General features: G+C 49.8%; 1 protein-coding gene across 7 annotated transcripts in view; it reads left to right on the top strand.

Moving 5' to 3' along the window:
* SHROOM3 (shroom family member 3) overlaps nucleotides 1–20,819 on the top strand; it is a 350,654-nt gene that overhangs the window by 274,497 nt on the left and 55,338 nt on the right. For all 7 annotated transcript variants that reach the window (XM_051819658.2, XM_051819657.2, XM_051819655.2 and 4 more), the window contains one exon: nucleotides 16,357–16,488. In XM_051819658.2, coding sequence (XP_051675618.2) covers nucleotides 16,357–16,488 — 132 coding nt within the window. The remainder of the gene's footprint in view (nucleotides 1–16,356; nucleotides 16,489–20,819) is intronic.

Genomic DNA, 20,819 nt, shown 5'->3' with positions numbered 1-20,819 from the left:
TCCACCTATTTTTTTCTCTCTGATGTGTTCTGTTATAGCTGCCCCGCCCCCATCTCCCAAATCCTAGTGGTGGTGCGGAGCACCTGGGTGCTCCCGCATGCATACGATCTCCATGGAGAGAGGGCTGGGAGATAGCAGCCTGCAGCAGAGACTTCCAAAGATAGTGCATTTTCTGTGCCCAGTGGATTTTTTTTAAAGCCTCTTTACATGATCAGTTCCAATTAAAAGCACTGTGGTCAGATATAGTTCACCAAAGCTGGTTTACATTTTCATTAACTCGGTGCTTATTTTTGGCCTTTAAAATTTTCTTTTTCATGATTTTGAAAGCATTGCATGATCGCTGCAGAAAAGGTGAAATACAACAGACATACAAGTACACATGTCGCAAACATGCAGTAACATATGTTCTGTGCGCTGAGACCTGTTTGTAGCGGAAGCCCGATTGTTCGGAACCTTTGCGGCTGTGAGTGTCCTGTTCTTCACTGCTAGCAAACCTGGTTTAGGAACTAAAATTGGGAATCAATAGGAAGTAAAGTTACTTTTAAAACAATGTTAGAACCCGCAGTAACTATTTCATGCTGTGCATGGATTGGAGCAGAATTTATTGTGGCAGTTCCTCTTGAATCAACTTCCCACATCTGCTCCTGGCAATTGGTTTCTGTTTGTGTAGCCTGTTAGGTAAATACAGCTCTCTACCATTTAATAGGCGCGGTGCCAGGCACGTACCCCTCTCCGGTGCAGTAGCGTGGCTCAGAGAGTTCATGTTTTTATGGCTCTGCGCATCAGAACTTCCTCACCAAACACTTGATAAAACCCTGGAGAAGGTTACCAAGGGATGTTGTGGAGAATTTTCTTCCCTGGAGATGCTGAGAATGGGATAAACATCTATCTGAGGCTGGCTTCAGGGCAGGGCTGTCTGAATCCAGGAAGGCTGGGTCACCTCACAGAGCCTCAGCACTGGGGCATTCCAAACAGATCCCCTCCTTGGTGACCTGGGACCAACCAGGATGCCGATTGCCGAGCTCCCCGGGCCCAGGGTGATGGGAAGCCCTGTGTTGATTGCTGTGAAACCAAAGTGTTTCTCTGCTAAGAAAGATTTTTGAAATTATTCTTAGGATCTATCAGTCCTCCCTTATGGACAGACAAACCAACCAGGATTTCACTGCTTTCTAGGAAATAATAGGTCGAATACCTCACAATACTGTGATTGGAAGTAGATGGATTGATCCACAGGAATTAAATTCGCCTCGAAGGCAGGAAGGGTGGGTGTGCGTAATAAACCTTCCTTCTCCACGTTTAACCCAACCTTCACTCCGTTCTCTCCGGGATCCCTTCTGGTGTGATAAATCCGGTTACATGGTTGGAAGACACGAATACTTGTATTCTTGGATTCTGTGTTCTTGTAGAACCCAGCCAGCACTTTGAGGAAAGCCCAGGGTGGGTTCGTGTCTCTGTGTTGGAGGATAATTCCCAGAGCTCCCGTGGGGCTGAGGTCTTGCTAGTGACTTCCAGAAGGTCAGAATTTCCTGGCTTGCTGCTTCCTGTGATTAGAGCCACTGTGTGACACCTGCCTCCCTCTCCCTAGCGTCTCTTCAAGGGAGCTCTCACTGGTTTCTTCCTGGGGGGTTCACTTTCCAGGAGGTCATCTCAGAGAGAAACTTGGGCGGTCAGAGTCTCCTGGCTGGGCAGCTTTTCACCTGAATTGAATGAGCAGCACCTCCACTTCATACCTTCAGCTGGTCCTATTGCTCCATGGGCGCGAACCATGAGTTTCTGATACCATTGTGACATCCAGAGAAGGAACAGGAGAGTGAACGGTGGGCATTCATTTATTTAGCAAACATTACTATGTCGGAGGCATCCCAGGAATTGATGATGGCTTCCTGACTTCAGGGAACTCATTGTTTAAGAGGTGAAAATAAAGCACGTTAAGAAGTTAGTGCCCAGTAGAGTGCAGGGGTTACGAACTTCAGTTTGTCGTAAAGTTAAATATACACCAACCTATGACCCAACATTTCCACGCCTAGGTATTTACCCAAGATAGAGGAAAACAAGTGTCCACAAAAAAGACTTGTACAGAAAGTTCACAGCAACTTTACTGGTAATTGTCATCAACTGGAAACAGTCTTACCTCCATCTAGAAAAATCTGGATCTACAAACTGTGGTCCATGTATGCAATGGAATACTACTCAGCAGTCAACAGGAATGAACGCTGCCTACTGGCAGAAACCTAGATGAATCTCAGAAGCCTTAAGTGAACTGAAAGAAGGGAGGCACCAAAGAATCCACAAGCAACTCTCTGTTTGAAATGCTAGAGCAGAAGCATTCCAACTGGTGCATGACAGGCGAGTCTAGGGCGTAGAGGATTGACTGGTAAGAGGTAAGAATGATAGAAGTGTTTTATGTTTTCAGTGATGGTTGCAATCATCAAACCCCATGGAATTAGACACCTAAGAGCTATGTATTTTCTAAAAAAAATTTAATTATTTATTTGAAAGTCACAGTTACAGAGAGAGACAGAGGAGAGACAGATCTTGTATCCACTGGTTCATTACCCAAATGTCCACAAGAGCCAGTGCTGGTCCAGGAACTTCTGGATCTCCCACATGGGTGCAGGTGCCCAAGGACTTGGGCCATCCTCCACTCCCAGGTGCATTAGCAGGGATTTGAACCATTGCCCATATGGGATGCTGGCACTGCAGACTGTGGCTTAACCTGCAGGCACACCCCAGAGCTATGCATTTTATTGTATGCCACACCTGACCTGGAACAGAAGACAAGAGCATGAGGCCCACCTCTGCCTTTAGGCATGTATCACCTGGGGCTAGCTATTACATGCCTTTGACCCTCAAAACACTAGACAGCTTGTTAGATAATGACTGAAAGTATTGAACTTAGGAAGAATGCAATAAATGGCAACTATTTCCATGCACTGCGAAAATGTGTGATTTTGCTGTAGATGATAAGCAGATTCACACTTTTTGTGAATGCCACCTCATTCAAGGTTATCATGGATCTTATCACGTGTTAACTGATAGCCCTAGCTATCACATGTCTTCAATTTAATGGGTCATGTAAGGAATTTAAATTCAGAATTCTTGCCTACTTGATTAAAATACCCCTAGAGCTTGATTTTGGCTGCATAGATAAATCCAGAAGGAAAGCAGTACCGCTAGGCAGACCCTTCTCTTTTGAGGACCAATCTACTGACTTACTCAAAGCTGAACTCACAGACTAGGCTTAGGGCAATGTTTATGTATTATATCCCATTTCCAGATATACAGGTGGAAAAAAAAAACCTCTTGATCTCTGTGTCATATGAATGTGTATTTTTTTTACAAAAAGGATTATTTCATAACTTAAATTTTCAGTAAAATATTTTGGACAGGGTGGCAATATAGTAATAGTTTCTATAAAGTTTTAATTATTTTGTTGAAGTTCAACCAAGGATTTGGGAAAGATGTTACATACCTTGCCAGCTCTAAGAGAGGCATTTTATTGTTGGATTGGTTTAACTCATTCAGTAAATTTTGTCAAACATTTACTGAAAACTTAACCTCTGGGAAGTCAGTGATGAATAATAAAGCATCGTACACTCAAGGGTTGGTAGATAGTTGGACTACAAGTATGAATGTGCATGCATATCTCTTGGAATTTTTTTCCAGAGAGTTCTATCTTACGCTCAACTTCGTTCTTCATGGTTTTTTGTTTGCTGGCTTTCCAAAGCCTCTTAAAGTGGAGGTATAAAATCCTGATTATTTTCCATTGGTGCTATTTTTTAAAAATTTTATTTATTTGAGTGGGAGAGAATAAGAGGGCACTCCCATCAGCTGGTTTGCTTCCTAAATGCCCACAATGACCGGAGCTTTGTTGGGGCTGAAGCCAGGGACCAGGAATGCAATCCAGGTCTCCCGTGTGGATGGCAAGAACCCAGTTACACCAGCCGCCATCACTGCCTCCTGCCTCCTGGGGTCTGCATGGACAGGAAGCAGGAGTTGAGAACTTGCATGCGAGACCTGAAGACCTCTTACCTACTAGGTGGAGTTTCTTACTAAGGTGTTTTCTGTTATTCCTTACTAAAAATAACACCAAAGTAGTCTGACACAAGGCATTGAATGTATTAGAGGCACTGCCGTCCACCAGGCTTGGGGACCCCACTGAGCTTCTGTTTCCTCATCTGCAAAACAGTGCTAAAAAGACCTGGAGAGAGGTGCTAATTCTTAGCAGATTATGGCTGTCACAAGGATTGAATGAGACATTCCCGTAAGCCTGGCACCTGGTAGGTGTCAGTTCCTAGCTTTTAGCAAATCCTCACTAGGAGTCAAGCCTTGTCTGAAGGTCTCACTCCAAGGTGAGAAAACCAAAACGCAGAAGAAATGAAATACCCTGCTGAGGGCATGGACCCCAGTGCCATCTCCTCCCTTAACTGATGAGCTGCATCGTGGATCTTCATCACTGGTCCCTTCTAGGTGAAAAGTGTTTCTGAGATTTCATCACGGCAGTGAGTAACATCAGTCAGTGGTTCCAGTGCCCCTGCGATGCAGCTCCCCTGCGGGCAGATGAGCCATGATGGCGGAGGAACTGGTTGACTGCCAGACGCTGTTCTGCCACCTTGTTACTGAGAGCTGTTGTCAGAAAGGTGCTCATGAATGTGTCAGAGTCTCTCCCTGGCCCCAGTCTTAACATTATCCTTCCCCCCTTACCGCAATGACTGCAATTAAGGAATGAGTCAGCTGGGGTCAGCGTCGTGGCGCAGTGGGTTAAGCTGTTACCTGCAGTGCCCGCATCCCATATGAGTGCTGGTTGGAGTCCCCGCTGCTCCACTTCCGATCCAGCTTCCAGCTAACACACCTGGGAAAGCAGCGGGCCCCTGCACCCACGTGGGAGACCCAGATGAAGTTCCTGGCTCCTGACTTTGGCCTGGCCCAGCCCCTAGCTGTTTTGTGCGCATTAGGGGAGTGAACCAGTGGATGGAAGATCTCATTCTCTCTGTCTCTCCTTCTCCCTCTCCTGTAATAGATGAATACATCTTAAGAGGAAAAAAAAAAGAAATCCGCTAATTTGTGAGCAAAAAGAATGGAGAACCCAGGCTGCCTGTTGGGATTAGGGTTTGTGAAGTCTGCAGGTTGACACAGAAGCAATATTTTCTTGATGTCTAACAGCAGATGAGACGTGCTTCTGAGCGCTGTGATGGGAGGGGAAAGAGGTGACCATGAACTCAGGATAATTTGTGTTCCATATTTCCAATGGCATTTGCTCAGCTCCCAGGTTCCTGAGAACCCTGAACTAAATCTAAATAAAAGTGAGTCCCAGGTGGTGATAGGTTGAGAATCCTACCAATTTAAGGAAGGCTTAAAAGTCACATTGTCCAGTTTATTGAACTAACTGTGTAGATAACCGGGGAGGAAGATTGGAATTAACTATGAATGCTATTACCTGTTTAGATAGAAGCCTGCTCACTTAATTTCCCTCCTCCAAATCCTGCTGGGTTTGCAAGATCATCTGCATTATTGGTCTCCACAGCCAGGCCTCCCTCCCCTTTGCAGCCCAGCATCTCAGGGCCACTTCCCCACTCAGGTGTGCCAGGTGTGTTTACAGGACCAGCAGCTAAGCTCCGCCCCCGGCATGCGGAGCAGGCACCGCTGGAAATGCTGGGCTGAAATCGGGGCACAGGGAGAAGTCCGCTTGCAGCCTGTTGCTGGTTTCTGCCCATCCCAGGGAGCCACGTGACCTCGGGGCAAAATGACCAGCAGGTAAGAAGATTAGGGGCTCTGCTGTCCGGAGGAGAGACTTGAAATCTGGAAGAAGACGCTACAGGATCCTAGCTCTCTGGTTGCCCCTGCTGCCCTCAGGGCTGGGCCACGCTGTCTTGTCCAGTTTGGGTCTGCGTCGCAGTAGGTGGGCATGGTGAAAGTTGGCGGGGTTTGCGGGACTGTCTCCTGAAGTCCCTCTCAGCCTTTTCCCCTCGGTCCCAGCTCTTTTCCTCTAATGCTAAGCCTTTTGTGTGGGTTCCCATGGTTACCCCTTTGCCACTAGCAGCTGGAATGTGATAGCGCGGGGAGGCTGCCTCCCCTGCTGAGCCAGGTCTGGCGGGGCGGAGGCCATTCAGCTGCAGCTGGATTTGTGAAACAGGGTCACAGGCCAGTACCTTTTTTTTTTTTTTTTTTTGGTCCTAGGTTCTGTACCTTTCCCAGGCTTGGCATGTCAGAGGTGCAGTGGGAGGGGACAATACAGGCTGATGGACAGCTCCTAGGTTGTTTCCTGCCCTAGGCTGGCGTGATCTGGCTGCCTGTGACCTGCCACACTCCTGCCTGAGGCGCCCTCTCTGATCACTCACCGCCCTACCTGCCTCCCCATTGGCTTCTGTTCCCAGCACCATCTGTTCATATGGGTTCATCAGCGTTAACAAGGCCAGGCAGGAATTGGTGCCCAAGACAGGTTTTCCTGCGCAGACACTGCACACTGGGGGGAGGCATGGGGACTTGAGGTTCCAAAACTCGCTCAAAGCTGGTCTTGGAGCTGTCTCCCAGGAGGGTGTTTGGGGGCGTCTCCAGTTCCTTCACATTGGGAGCCCAGGTGGCCCTGGAATTGAGATAGGACAGGTGACTGCAGGTGGAAATCGGGTCCCCCTAGTGGAGAAAGCGATGCCAGCAGAGACCACCAAAACGCATCCCTCCGGAGGAAGGGCCGCCGTGCCGTTCCTGGACTGAGCGGCTGTAGTTTCTAGAACTGCAGCCCTGCAGACGCCTGACTAGGCCACCACGGGATGGTGGCGGACTGCCGTTCAGGGCCCACTTGGAACCCGGTGCTGGGCCGGGTCCTGTCTTTATCACCGTCTTTGTGATCTTGAGTAAGTTACTTCCGTTGCGTGACTGGGGTCGTCTTTTCTGTGAAGCGGGGTGGTTATGAGGATTGTTTGTTGAGGAGGACAGCTCTGTAAACCGCGAAGCCCAACAGCTGCAGCTTTTAAAGGCTGTTTTGAGAATGCCATGGTACACTGAAGACGTACATTTTTTGGTCCTACAGGCTGAGTGTCTCTTATCTGAAATGCTTGGTTTCAGATTTTGAAATATTTGTCTGGGCTTGGGTTGAGCACCCCTAGTCTAGAAATCTGAAGTGCTCCAAATTCTGATAATTTTTGAGCATCATTTCAGCACTTAGAACGTTTTGGATTTTGGACTATTTGGGGTTCAGGATTTTCTTTTCTTTCTTTTTTTTTTTTTTTTAGGTTTATTTTATCCTATTTGAAAGGCAGAGTTACAGAGAGAGGGATTGCTTCCCTCCCTTGGTTTTACTCCCCAAGTGGACGCAACAGTCAGGGCTGGACCAGGCCAAAACCAGGAGCCAGAAGCTTCATCTGAGTCTCCCGTGTGAGTGCAGGGCCCAAGCACTTGGGGCCATCTTCTGATACTTTCCCAGGCACATTAGCAGGGAGCTGGATCAGAAGTGGAGCAGCCAGGTCTTGAACCAGCTCCCACTTGGGATGCCGGCAGCCCCGGGGATTTTCACCTTGGGTATAGTCAGTTTACGTGTGTCATTGAGCCCAGAATTCCCCCCAAAGAAGAGAAGATAGAATAGCTTTAGGGTAAGCAGGGACATGCAGGATGCGAGAAGGGGAAAAATATTCCAGTCTGCTTTCCACCAGCCTATGTAACTGAAGAGAAGGCAAAATGGTGGGGTTGGGTGGAAGGTGTGCCCCCTTGAAAAGGCCTGCTGCACACTACAGACAATTACCTCTCCACGTATTGGCTGTATTTGGTACCTTGCCTTCCCTCTAAATTATATCTCCAAAGAAAATAAAACAGCAGCTGGGTGAAAGCTTGGGGGACTGGGAGCCCACTCTGGGTGATCGCAAAGGTTGGAGACATTGAGGTTTGACATTTGGAGGCATTTAAATAGCTTGGAATGTCTTTTGTCTTCCCTGAAGAGCAGAACCAATCTTGGATATTGTGGACACAGATGCAGTTGGCACGAGCTTAAAAAAAAAAAAAAAGCACATGTGAGCTTCTTTCTAAGACCCAGTAATCCTCTTGAGCAAAGTAAGGATTCCGCCTCGCTCACAAACAAGGCTCTGAGTTTTTTGTTTTTTTTTTTTTTTTTTTTTTTGCGAAGATTCCTCGGCTGATGCCAGATTTAGCAAGGGACCTATTTTCTCCCGGTGAATGACCACCTCCATTTCCATTTTGAAAATCCCCCTCTCTACGTGGGTCTAGCACTGGGGCTTGCTTACATACAGATGGGAGAGAAAAGGGCCGGCGCCTGTGGACCCCAGGGATCTTCTAGAACAGAGTTCCCCCACCTGGCTGTGCCTGAGCAGAAGACCCAGGGCTGCAACAGCTCAGGGCTGGGCCCAGCCTCATGTTTTCATCCTTGACCTTGAGGAACCATTTCTTTCTCGCCAGTCACCGGGTCGTCTGTGCCAGTCTGTTTCAAACGGGTCCAGGTATTTCCCTCTAGAGTTAAATATCTGTATCCCTCCCCAGCGCTTTGGGCATTTTGCAGCTGCCCTTCTCAAGGAAACGTAGAGCTCCTCATGACACACCGTGCTGCCACACTGCTCTGGTGACTTTGCCGTCATCTCTCCCGTGTGCACCACACTGCCGGAGTGGTCATAGCTGCCATCGTGCAGTGGCTGTTGTGCTTTGAGGCAGCTGATACCCAGTCCCTTTCGATGGGCACGGCCCTGAGGCTCCGAGAGAATAGTGGCTGGGATGTGCCGAGCTCAGACTGGAGCCCGGCTCAGTCTGGCTGCACTTCTTTCAGTGAGATGAGAGGTCAGAAACTGCTTCTTACTCCACGTAGATTCCAACGTGGAGCCTACACACGTGCCGGTGTCCAGTTTGTGTTTTCCCAGCATCTGTCGTTCATGCCTTTTTATCACCGAGGTTCATAGACTGGTAAGGGTCAGAGGGAACCTGACGCTCATGAGCTAAACCCAGGATGTTCAAGTGACTTGGTCGCAGTGTTACAGAGAGGGTCCGGGGTGGGTCTCCCGGCTGCTGGGCCGGCCCTGTTGCCCTCTGTGGTCGTATGTGAGTATCTGCTCATTTTTGATGCCTCATCAACCATCCGCACTTCATTTTCCTAATGGTTTGTGTGACTGAGGCAGCAGCGGTGACCAAATGCACTTTTGTCTTTTGCGCCTATTGCGTTGCTGTTTGTTCACCCCTCTCACCAGAGGCAGAACCTTTGCAGAATGCTTCGAGGTCGTTAGTGCTACTGCAGCATGCAGCGTGGTTGAGGAGAGGCCTGGCACGGCAGTTTGGAGGGGGACATGTTTTCGTTGGCCTTTCGTGACAGTCCCAGGCTGTGCGACGTCAGCCCTTTGCAGTCTCGGCTGGAGAGTTCTCTGCACCCCTCTCCCGCCTGCTCCTGCAGACCCACGGATGGTGATCCCCATCCAGCAGCTATGCAGGGAGCCTGCCAGGCACCTGCTCTCTTGTCCACTCAGAACATATCTTTACTAAGCAAATACTTGATGAGCATCGTCTCTGGGGATCTTATCAGGCCAAGGAAGAAAAGAGAAACCCAAAGAAGAGTGAAACGTGTAAGAACTGGGTCTGGTTCCAGTTCTGTTCCCACCAGAGAGAGGCTGGGCATCGTCCCTCTGCTGCTCTGAGTCTGGGTTTCCTTATCCGTAAAGTCAGAGTGACGTAGCATAAAGGCACCTGACTGCCTTAGAGGTTGATGGTGAAGACTGGACAGAGCTGACTTCTTCGTGAGGTAACGCCATCATTGGAGACTGCTCCTTTGATCCCTGCCCTCTGTGAGGCCCATGGCGGGGGCAGGAGGGAGAGGCAGGCTCATATACGCACAGTGTGAGAGAGTGAAGGAAAAGGAGAGGGAGGGGGCGGGTGTTCGGCACAGCAGTTAAAAGGCCTCTGAGGGGCCAGCACTGTGGCTTAAAGGGTAAAGCTCCTGCCTGTAGTGCTGTCATCCCATATGGGTGCCAGTTCGAGACCCAGCTGCTCCACATCCAATCCAGCTCTCTGCTATGGCCTGGGAAAGCATTGGAAGATGGCCCAAGGCCTTTGGCCCCTGCACCCATGTGGGAGACCCGGAAGAAGCTCCTGACTTCGGCTCAGTGCAGCTCCAGCCATTGCGGCCATCTGGGAAGTAAACCAGCAGATGGAAGACTTATCTCTCTCTCTCTCTCTCTCTCATACTCTCTCTCTCTCTGCTTCTGCCTCTCTGTAACTTTGCCTTTCAAATAAATAAATAAATCTTAAAAAAGATTAAGTGGATGAAACAGTGCTTGCTCATTTTTTAAAAAAGATTTATTTATTTATTTAAAAGGCAGAGTTAAGAGAGAGAGAGACAGTGATGTTGCATCTGCTAGTTCACTCCCCAGATGGCCACGATGGCCGGTGCTGGGCCAGGCTAAAGCCAGGTGCCAGGAGCTTCCTCCAGGTGAGAGATAGTTAAACTTATGGTTCGGAAAGAAGTAGGAATATATGGAATGCCAGTGGTAGAGATTGTACACATGGCCCACTGGGGAAGTTTTGGGGGAGGTCAAGTGAGAAAAAGCAGGCAGAGCAGGTGTAGATGGACCCAGGTGTGACATACAGAGCGCTTCTGTGCGTGGCTGCTGAGCCGTGCGTGGCCCTGCACACAGGCAGGCAGAGGGAGTCTGTAAGGAGCCCTCAGTAGCAGCCTCCGAGGGAAAGCCCTAGAAAGAATGCAGGCCTGCGGCGCTGCAGGGCAGGCTTCCAGATTGTAAAGAACGATTAGAAAAGCAAAAAAAGGAGAGCAGTGAAGACAGTGGCCTAGAAGGTCAAGTCTCACATATATAGGGGGCAGAGGTCAGTCACAGGGACAAGGGGACCTTTATGGCAAGGGCAGTTTGTGGAGAATGTGCGGGAGACCTTTGATAGGTGATCAGTCATGAGAAATGAAGAGCAGCGAGAGCAGAAAGCTGGACCCAAGGGCATCGGGACTTAAAAATCGTCCTCCCTACACTGACAGCACCTAGAATTCAGGCCTTTTATTTTATGTGTCTTGAAGACCCAAGGGAACTTTGAGCAGTGATGTTCGAGACCTGGTAACTCAACATAAAGGGGTGGGGCTGGTGCTGCGGCGTAGCAGGTAAAGCTGCCACCGGTAGTGCCGGCATCCCATGTGGTTGCTCCACTGCCAAGCCAGCTCCCTGCTAACAGCCTGGGGAAAGCAGTGGAAGATGGCCCAAGTGCTTGGGCCCCTGCACACACATGGGGGACCTGGATGAAGCTCCTGGCTCCTGGCTTCGGCCTGGTCTAGCTCTGGTCATTGCAGCCATCGGGGCAGTGAACCAGAGGGTGAAAGCTCTCCCTCTGACTTTCAAAACAAATTTAAAAATCTTTAAAGAAGAAAGGGAACGATTGCATAGCGAAATAATAAGAAGGTCAGCATCATGCACGGGGCTCATGGAGCAGAGCAGAAGAGAGAAACTTGGGAAGCCAGGGACACGGCAGATGGCCATGAAAATGAGGACACGCACAGACCCAGATAAACCCAAAGAAATTTCTCCATGGGGTCCCGAGGACCAGCTTAGCCCCACAGAAGTACACAGTGTGTTGTTCATCACAAAAGAGTATTTGCTTCCTCAAAAAAGGCCAACACACACACACACACACACGGAGCCAGGCCAGGGGGTTGGCCATAGCCTGCAAACACTGTCCTGTCCATCCTGAGGAGGCCTGCCGCTAATGATATGGACCAAAAGTTAAGGCCAAGTGCTGTTTTCCAAAGAAATTGACTCATAGCTTCATTTAGAAGGAAGAAGACCCCCTCCCCAACCCGTCTTCCCCAAATCATCTACTGTGAATAAGAGTTTAAGGCCACAGAACTGGGGCTGGCATTGTGGCACCGTGGGGTAAGCTGCTGTCTGCGGCACCAGCATCCCATATGAGCACTAAATTGAGTTCCCTCTGCTCCACTTCTGATCCAGCTGCCTGCTAGTGCACCTGGGAAGGAGACTTGTTTGGGGTCCAGGCTCCTGGCTTCAGCTTGACCAAGCTGTCATGGCCATTTTGGAGAGATGGAAGAAATTCTCTCTCTCTCTCTCTCACTCTCTCACTCTGCCTTTCAAATAGCTAAATAATTTTTTTTAACAAAGTGAGTGGGCATAGAACTCAGTTTGGCATGCATTAGACAATGAATTTGTGATTCATTTAACAAGGACGTGTTGTGTGCCTAGTGTGAGCCCCTCACTGTGCTGCCTGATTGTGTGTTGGCTTAAGAAACAAAGCTGAAGAAAAGCCAGGCCCGGACCTTGACCTGGGTGAGCTCAGTTTCTTGATGAAGCAGACAGCGTGCAGGTGAGCAGTCACGGACAGCAATAAGGGCAGAGATCAGGGTGCCTGCCCTGCACACCTACAGATCTTTGCGGCTCTGAAGAGGTGGTGCTTGACCTGGGCCCAAAAGGCTGTGAAGCAGCCAGCAAGAGATGAACTGGGTGGGGAGTGTTGTGGCACGGCAGGTTATGCTGCTGTGTCTGAGTGCCTAGAATTGAGTAGACATCTATCTGCCTGAGGCTTGTGGTACCTCTGGGTGCCGACAGGGGGCACCATTCCCAGATGTGAGGAAAGCTTGTGTTGGAGTCTGTTAACTCCAGAGGGGCAGTTGGCATAGCAACCTGAAGTGGGGGAGAAATGTGCGTTCTGGGGACAGCGTGAGTTCAGTGTGCAGGTAAGCAGTCTATGGGTAGATGAGGCGGGGCAGAGAAGGGTAGAGAGGATGATTCCAGGGCTGTAGGAAGATGGCTCCTCCCGGACTCATTCCAGGACTGTTTTCCACCCAGATTTCCTGTGGGATTTCATTTCCTTAGAACATAAGAGTTTAAGAATATTAATTAAGGGGCTGGCGCTGTGGCGCAGTGCGTTAAAGCCCTGGCCTGCAGTGCTGGCATCCCTTAGGGGCGCCGGTTCTAGTCCTGGCTGCTCCTCTTCTGATCCAGCTCTCTGCTATGGCCTGGGAAAGCAGTGGAAGATGTCCCAAGTCCTTGGGCCCCTGCACCCATGTGGCTCCTGGATTTGGATCAGTGCAGCTCTGACTGTTGTGGCCATCTGGGGGAGTGAACCAGCAGATGGAAGACCTCTCTCTCTCTCTCTCTGTCTCTACTTCTTTCTATAACTCTGTCTTTCAAATAAATGAAATAAATCTTTTTTTTAAAAAAAAAAGAATATTAATTAGTTGGCCAGATTATTCCGGAAGGGTTTAAGGCAGCACAGGTGTGCTTGTAGTAGGTGGGTGTGTCCAGATAGCACAGTCAGGTGCTGGGGTCTCTGCCTGGCCTCGGGAGCCTACTCCCCCAGAGCAGTGGCTGCCCTGTCCTGGCCAGGAGCAGGTAGATTAGCAGGGTGGGGGGATGCCGTGACTTACTCTGGGGGGGTCCGCTGGAGGGAACGAGTGGCAGGGCAACATGGCTTGGGAGGGCAGTGCCGGGCCAGTGCTGGTCTCTCCCAGGTGTTGAAAGGAGCCATAGCCGGCACTGCGGCTCAATAGGCTAATCCTCTACCTGTGGCGCCGGCACCCCAGGTTCTAGTCCTGGTTGGAGCGCCAGATTCTGTCCTGGTTGCCCCTCTTCCAGTCCAGCTCTCTGGTGTGGCCAGGGAGTGCAGTGGAGGATGGCCCAAGTGCTTGGGCCCTGCACCTGGCATGTGAGACCAGGAGAAGCACCTGGCTCCTGGTTTCGGATCAGCACAGTGTGCCAGTCATAGCGGCCATTGGAGGGTGAACCAACAGAAAAGGAAGACCTTTCTCTCTGTCTTTCTCTCTCTCACTAACTCTGTCTGTCCAAAAAAAAAAAAAAAAAGGAGCCATAGAAATCCTGGGTTGCATGCGGCGTTCCCTGCCTTCCGTGTCTGCTACACTGGCCTGCTCTGGCAGCCAGCTCTTTGCTGCCGCAGCCTGCCCCCTGGCCCTGTGTCTCTAGGTGCCTTGCAGGAAGTGGTGGGGGAAGGGAAAAGAGAAAACTCAGCCTCGGGAGCCCATGCCATTGTGCTGAAAGGTCGGAGCCAGCAATTGTGGTTGAGGCAAAAAAAAAAAAAAAAAAAAAGTTTCTGAATGCCACAAAGGTCCCCTGAAAGCTGGGGCCTGGATATTTCCTCCCAGTAGACATCAGGATCCTGGGGAGACACTGAGGGGAACAGCCCTTCCCCTGGTGGCCTTCGGGTGTGCTTTTTTTTTTTTTTTTAAGAAGCTTTATTTATTTATTTATTTGAAAGACAGAGTTACAGGGGAGGGGGAGAGACAGAGAGAGCGAGCTTCCGTCTACTGGTTCATTTCCCCAAATGGCTGCAATGACCAGAGCTGAGCCAGGCCGAAACCAGGAGCTTCTTCTGGTTCTCGCACATAGGTGCAGGGGCCCAAACACTTGGGCCATTCTCCATTACTTTCCCAGGAGCATTAGCAGGAAGCTGGATCGGAAGTAGAGCAGCCAGGATTTGAACCAGTGCCCATATGGGATGCCAGCATTGCTTACCCACTATGCCACAGCGCTGGCCCCTGGAGTGTGGCGTTTGCATCCCTGGAATCTTTAGGTTTAGGTATGGGACGGTGAGATGCCTCTGAGTCTACTTCGGCCTCAGGGTAGGCTGTTGGGCTGTCGGGGTTGGTGTGTATGCGGGTGTGGGAATCCTGACGGAGGATGGCCCAGGAGGCTTCTGCATGCATGTCCAAGGCTCTGCGTCCCGTCCTCCCTGCCACATGCGGGGCCTGCGTGGTTACGGGTGTTTTGCCTGACCTGTCACTAAAGGGAGCACTAAGCTGATGCTGGGACCGCAAGGCAGCCATGACCGAACATAGCAATGGCTGTCTGCACTCTCTAGAAACCGGATAGCAGCTCGGCGAGGCGGCTGTCCCTACCATGACGGCTAAGTGCCGCACTGCCGCCTGGGTGCGGCGCTCTGTTGGCAGTGTTTACCTGGATTACTCTTGTTTCTCAATAAATCCCACCCATGGAAGAGGTGGTCACTTTGCGCCCATTTCATAGATGAGAGAACTGAGGCGCCGAGAGGACAGTCTCAGAGCTGGTGGTTGTGCGGAGCCATGGCCTCTCCTCGCTCTTCCCGTGCTCTGCGCTGACGCACCAATGTCACTGAGTTCACAGATGACAGCGCCTCCACCAAGCTGCCACACTTCACATGCAGAATTACACTGAATACCTCCAGAGTCAGGAAGCCCACCCCTGGTGGGAAAAGTACAAGGACACGGCGCTTGCAGACAACCAAGGCGAAGGTGGAAACGTGAGCTTGGAGCTGGAAGCTCCCTGTTGACCTGCTGGTCATCTCCCCGTGCCGAAAATAAACAGGAATCCTTGGACTTGCCTTGGGATTTCAGGGAAAAGGCTCTTTCGCTTCCCTCTGTCTTCTAGAAATACAAGACCAGATGGACTGGGCTCCTTCGTGACAGCTGTTCCCTAATCCCCTCCCCTCCCCTCCCCTCCCTCGGCCAAGGCCTGGGCAGGGTGTGGGGGAGCCTGAGGATGAGCCTGCCAATTCCATCTCAGCAGCTTTGAAAGTTTCCCGAAAATCCGAAACTGAAAACTCACCAGGGGTCCCCAGCAAGCTGGGGTGATCAGAACCCGCCGGCAGCCTCACGCAGGGGACAGTTGGATGACCGGGAGGCACCAAGAGCAGCCAGGGGTTGGGGGGTTTAGAGATTGGGCATCTGACACCCTGCCAGGGAGAAGAAATGTGCCCGTTCCCATGGCGGAACGCATTGGCCATGTGGGGCTTAAAATTCTTCCCTGACTCCCCGGGAGTATGGAGGAAAGGAGTTACGGGAATGGTGTTCGGGACTCGGGGTCAGGGGGTGGATTTAAATGGACGCACAAAAGGCTTGCCTCCCAGCGCAGTGGAATTCAAACAATCTGAAACAGTGCAAGCCCAGGAGCTGGCATGTGCTACCCAGCTGCTGCCCACTGAACAGAGCCCAGGCTGTTTCTGGAGGGGCCTTGGGGAGAGCGGGGCAGCGCGGGCGTGGGTCAGGGAGCCACTTCGTTGATGGTTTGCTCGCGGGAGCTCCGCTGATCACTGATTTACCAGTGCTGTGCTGAAGAATAGGGGAGTATATAATAATAGTGTACGTAATAGCATTCGTCTTTCCTCCCCCTTGCTCAGGAAAGCTGGGTTTTCCAAGATAAAGACACGCACTTTTTTATTTTCTCTCTCCCCAAAACATACACAGGGAGGGAGGAGATGCTGGGCGATGGGTTCACCTTCCGTAGAGACGAGAATACAGTCAGGTGCGAGCCTAGGACCCCATAGCCGGCCGTGCGCTGGGCTCACTTTCAGGTGCCTCTCTTGTTCCATTCATTTCTGCTTCTGCCTGTGGGCACCGTCGCACTCAGCTCCTTCTTGTGCTGTTTCCCACAGAGATGCGTGTGCAGAACCAGGCCATGCGGACACTGGTGTGCCTAACTCCCTCAGCCCGGAGCCCCGCGCCTCTGAGCCCCAGCACAAGAAAGCAGCGTGGTCAGGAGGGGTTAAACTTCGGCTGAAGCACAGGTAAGAGGGGGCAGAAAAAGACTCTTGGCTGCCGGGAGAGGGAGGTGGGGTGAGGAGGGTCAAGGGGGCAGGCAGATAAGAGAGGAAGGAGCAGAACAAGGAGGCCAGAGAGAAGCCCAGGGTTCGGAAGGATAATGGTTTTTTTAAAATTAAACTTCGTTTATTAGTGAGACAGAGACAGACAATTCTAATCTGCTGGCTCACCTCCCAAATGCTCTCAACAGCCAGGGCTGGGCCAGTTTCCAAAGCTGGGAACTCAGTCTGGGTCTCCCATGTGGGTGGCAGGGGCTAAAGTACTTGAGCCATCACCTGCTGCCTCCCAGGACGCATTAGCAGGAAACTGGATCAGAAGTGGAGCGGGGACTTGAGCTGGGTGGGCACTCTGATATGGGATGTGGGTATCTTCACCACTACACCAAACACTCACACACCAGGACGATGATTTTATTCATAATAGCCCCAAACTGGTAACAACCCAAATGTTCACCAACAAGTGAATGACTAAACAAATTATGACAATTACATACAATGAACTATTACTCAGCAGTAAAAGGAGGAGTACAACTTGAAAGAATCTTAGAAAAAGCCTCCAGACACAAGACTGTACACATTCTATGTTTCAGTGATATGAACTAGAAAAGACAAAAGCAGTAAGTTTGGTAGACCAACCTCTCTGTCTTCACCACCCCCCCCATTCTGACTTTCAAATAAGTAACGAAATATTAAAAAGATACATGACATATGGTTCTCAGCAATGTAAAACATATAACTTACAAAAAAAGACTTGGAAGAAATAGAGGTTTTTTCCAATATTATTTAGCCTCTTCTTCATACTCTTCCCTTTTTCCAAATGTCTTACAATGAGTATACATTATTCTTATAAACAGAAAAACGTGCTATATAAGGAATCAAAACAACATTTAGTATCAGGTTTTAAATGCTATTGGAAATGAAGCAAAGGAAACAAAATTGAATACAAAAATGAAGTCAATTATAAAAACAATATGAAAGTAATTTAAGAAAATATTAACAATAATTCTCTTGGTCATGGAATTACAGGTGATTTTTTTCATCTTTCCATTTTTTTCTAATTTCCCCCCTACAATTGGCATCCATTAAACCAGGTCTGGCTGGAGAACTAGAGTGGATTGTATTGGCTTCAGACCAAAAGAATTAAGGTAATGGCACTGTGTGGTGCCAGGCACCTAGAAAACCCTCATCGTCCAGGACGATGATTTGTTTATTTATTTGAAAAGCAGAATTACAAGGTCAGGGCAGAGGAGAGTGATCTGATCTGTTTTCCATCTGCAGGTTCACTTCCCAAATGGCTGCAACAGGCAGGGCTGGGTCAGGCCAAATCCAGGAGCCAGGAGCCAGGAGCCAGGAGCCAGGAGCCAGGAGCCAGGAGCTTCTTCCAGGTCTCCTATAAAGCAGTCCCTGGAAGCTGAGTAGAGCAAATAAACCTCAGTGTCGATTTGGTCTCCTAATCACAAAGACATGGTTTTTCAAACAAGCTGGGATGTTCTCGTTAGCACAGTTGCATCTGGCCAACAGCTCAGTGCCTGTACCAAGGGAATATGTGGGGGAACAGGTGGATGGCAATTGCCTCTTGAAGATGTTAGGAGCTCCACGTAGCTCCGTCACTCCTGCTCAGAGCCTGCCGGCTGGATCTTTTACTTTGTTTTACGATGAGCATTCTGTGTCCACGTGTCTTGTTTCCATAGCCATGCGAGCCTCTTAGGAAGTTTGACCTCCTAATGCTTTTCCTGTTCCCCAAGGCCTCTCCACAACCACGTGTTACTGATGGGGGATTCAGCGTGGAAACGGGAGGAATTTCATGCAGTTATATTCACATCCCAAGTCCTATTTGGGCTTTTTTTTTTTAATAGTTCTTATTTTTAAGTTTTTTTAGACTCCTGAAAATGTTGTAAAAATAATAGTATAGAGCTTTCTCATCTGGCTGTCCCACAACGTTCCCTGATGTTAACAGTTTTTATAACCATAGTTCAAATATCAAAATAAAGAAATTAGCATTGGCAGTTAGTAATAATTACAGACTTATTTAGGCTTCACACCGCTGATGTCCTTTTTCTGTCTGAGACCCCACGTGGTATTTCGCTGTCACATTGCCTTGGTCTTCTCTGATCTGTGACACTTCCTCTGTCTCTCTGGCTTTATGACCTTGCCGCTCAGGAAGAGCCCTGGACAGGTATTTTGTGGAATGCCTCCTGTTTAAGGGTGTCCGACATCCTCTCATGTTAGACTGAAACCACACTTCTTTGGCAGGAATATCACAGAGTGATGTATCCTTCCTAGTGTCTCATAGCAGGGGCCACGGGAGGCGGATGTTTCATTCCTGGTGATGTTAACCTTGATTACCTGGTTATAGTGAAATCTGGTGGTCTCTCCACTGTAAAGGTACTACCTGTCTGTTTGTAATTAATATCCTGGGCAAGATAACTTTGAGGCTATGCAAATATCCTATCTCCTCAAACTTTCTCCACTGATTTTTTTTTTTTTTTGACAGGCAGATTTAGAGAGAGAGAGAGAGACAAAGAGAAAGGTCTTCCTTTCTGTTGGTTCAACCCCCAAATGGCCGCTACGGCTGGTGCACTGCACCAATCCGAAGCCAGGAGCCAGGTGCTTCTCCTGGTCTCACATGCCAGGTGCAGGGCCCAAGCACTTGGGCCATCCTCCACTGCACTTCCCGGGCCACAGCAGAGAGCTGACCTGGAAGAGGAGCAACCGGGACAGAATCCGGCGCCCCATCGGGGACTAGAACCCGGTGTGCTGGCACCGCAGGCAGAAGATTAGCCAAGTTTTGAAAGGCAGAGTTACAGAGAGAGGGGGAGGGACAGAAAGAGATCATCCATTCACTGGTTCACTCCCCAAATGGCTGCAGTGGTCAGGGCTGGGCCAGGCTAAAGCCAGGAGCTAGCCACATGGGTGGCTGGGGCCTAAGCACTTGGGCCTTCTTTTGTGGCCTTCTCGGGTACCTTATCAGGGAGCTGGATCAGAAGTGGAGCAGCTAGAACTTGACCTAGCAACCATATGGGATGCCGATGTGACAGAAGTGGCTTAACCCTCTTAAGCCATGATGCTGGCCCCATCTCCTGATTTTTAAAGATTCTTTTATTCATCTGAAAATCAGAGAGACAGGGAGAGACAGAGACATCTTCCATTCACTAGGTCACTCCCCAAATGCCCACGACAGCCAGGGCTGGGTCAGTCTGAAGCCAGGAACCTGGAAATCCATCTGGTTTCCTGCATAGATGACAGGGACCCAAAGTCCTGGGCATTGTGTGCTCCTTTTCCAGGTACGTTAGCAGGGAGCTGGATCAGAAGCGCCGGAGCCAGGACATACTGAGCTGGCACTCGGATACGGATGTGGCGACTTAACCTCTGTGCCACAGCGCACACCCCTTTCCGCTCCTGTGACGCATCTGTCTGTGACAACACTACTGTGATGTTCTGAAGATGATTCTGGATTCCCTTTATTCCGTCTGCATTTATTTACTTATTTTTTTGACAGGCAGAGTTAGACAGTGAGAGAGAGAGAGAGAGAGAAAGGCCTTCCTTCTGTTGGTTCACCCCCAAAATGGCCGCTATGGCCGGTGCACTGCGCCAATCCAAAGCCAGGAGCCAGGTGCTTCTTCCTGGTCTCTCATGTGGGTGCAGGGCCCAAGCACTTGGGCCATCCTCCACTGTACCCCCGGGCCACAGCAGAGAGCTGGCCTAGAAGAGGAGCAACTGGGACAGAACCCAGCACCCCAACCGGAACTAGAACCCAGGATGCCGGCACCACAGGCAGAGGATTAGCCTAGTGAGCATTTATTAACTGGAGTTCTGTAAAGAGAAGCTGGACCCAGACTACTGATTTTTATCAATAAGGGCTCCTTCGTATTTCTTTTATTCTCCATTATAATCCAATAGCATTGTGATGTATTGTGCTGTTCACATTGCTCTGGCTTTGACACTTGGGAGTCCTTCCAAGCCTGTCTGATCTGAGTCCTCTCCGAAACACGGAAAGGGGTGAGGCGCTGCCGTCTTGTTCTTATAGGCGGAGAAAGCAGACCGTGATGTGCTTTTCATCTTCCCAAGAATTGCACGAGTGTTGAGCTGGGCGGCTCGTAGTAGACCAGTTTGTTACACAGGCCAGTAGGCTGATCCTGGAAGTGGACAGGCATGAGCCAAACCAAGGCTGTGAGTCACACAGACATACTGCTCCTTCTTCACAGGGGAAATAGCCAGAGAGGATTTTCTCACTTACTTAGAAGAAAAGGAAAGAAAAATTTCCTGCTCTCTAGGTATTGACAGCTGAGAGCGCGAGA

Source organism: Oryctolagus cuniculus, chromosome 8 (assembly GCF_964237555.1).
Source record: "Oryctolagus cuniculus chromosome 8, mOryCun1.1, whole genome shotgun sequence".
NCBI classification, from domain to species: Eukaryota; Metazoa; Chordata; class Mammalia; order Lagomorpha; family Leporidae; genus Oryctolagus; species Oryctolagus cuniculus.
This window is presented reverse-complemented; position numbering and strand designations above follow the sequence as displayed.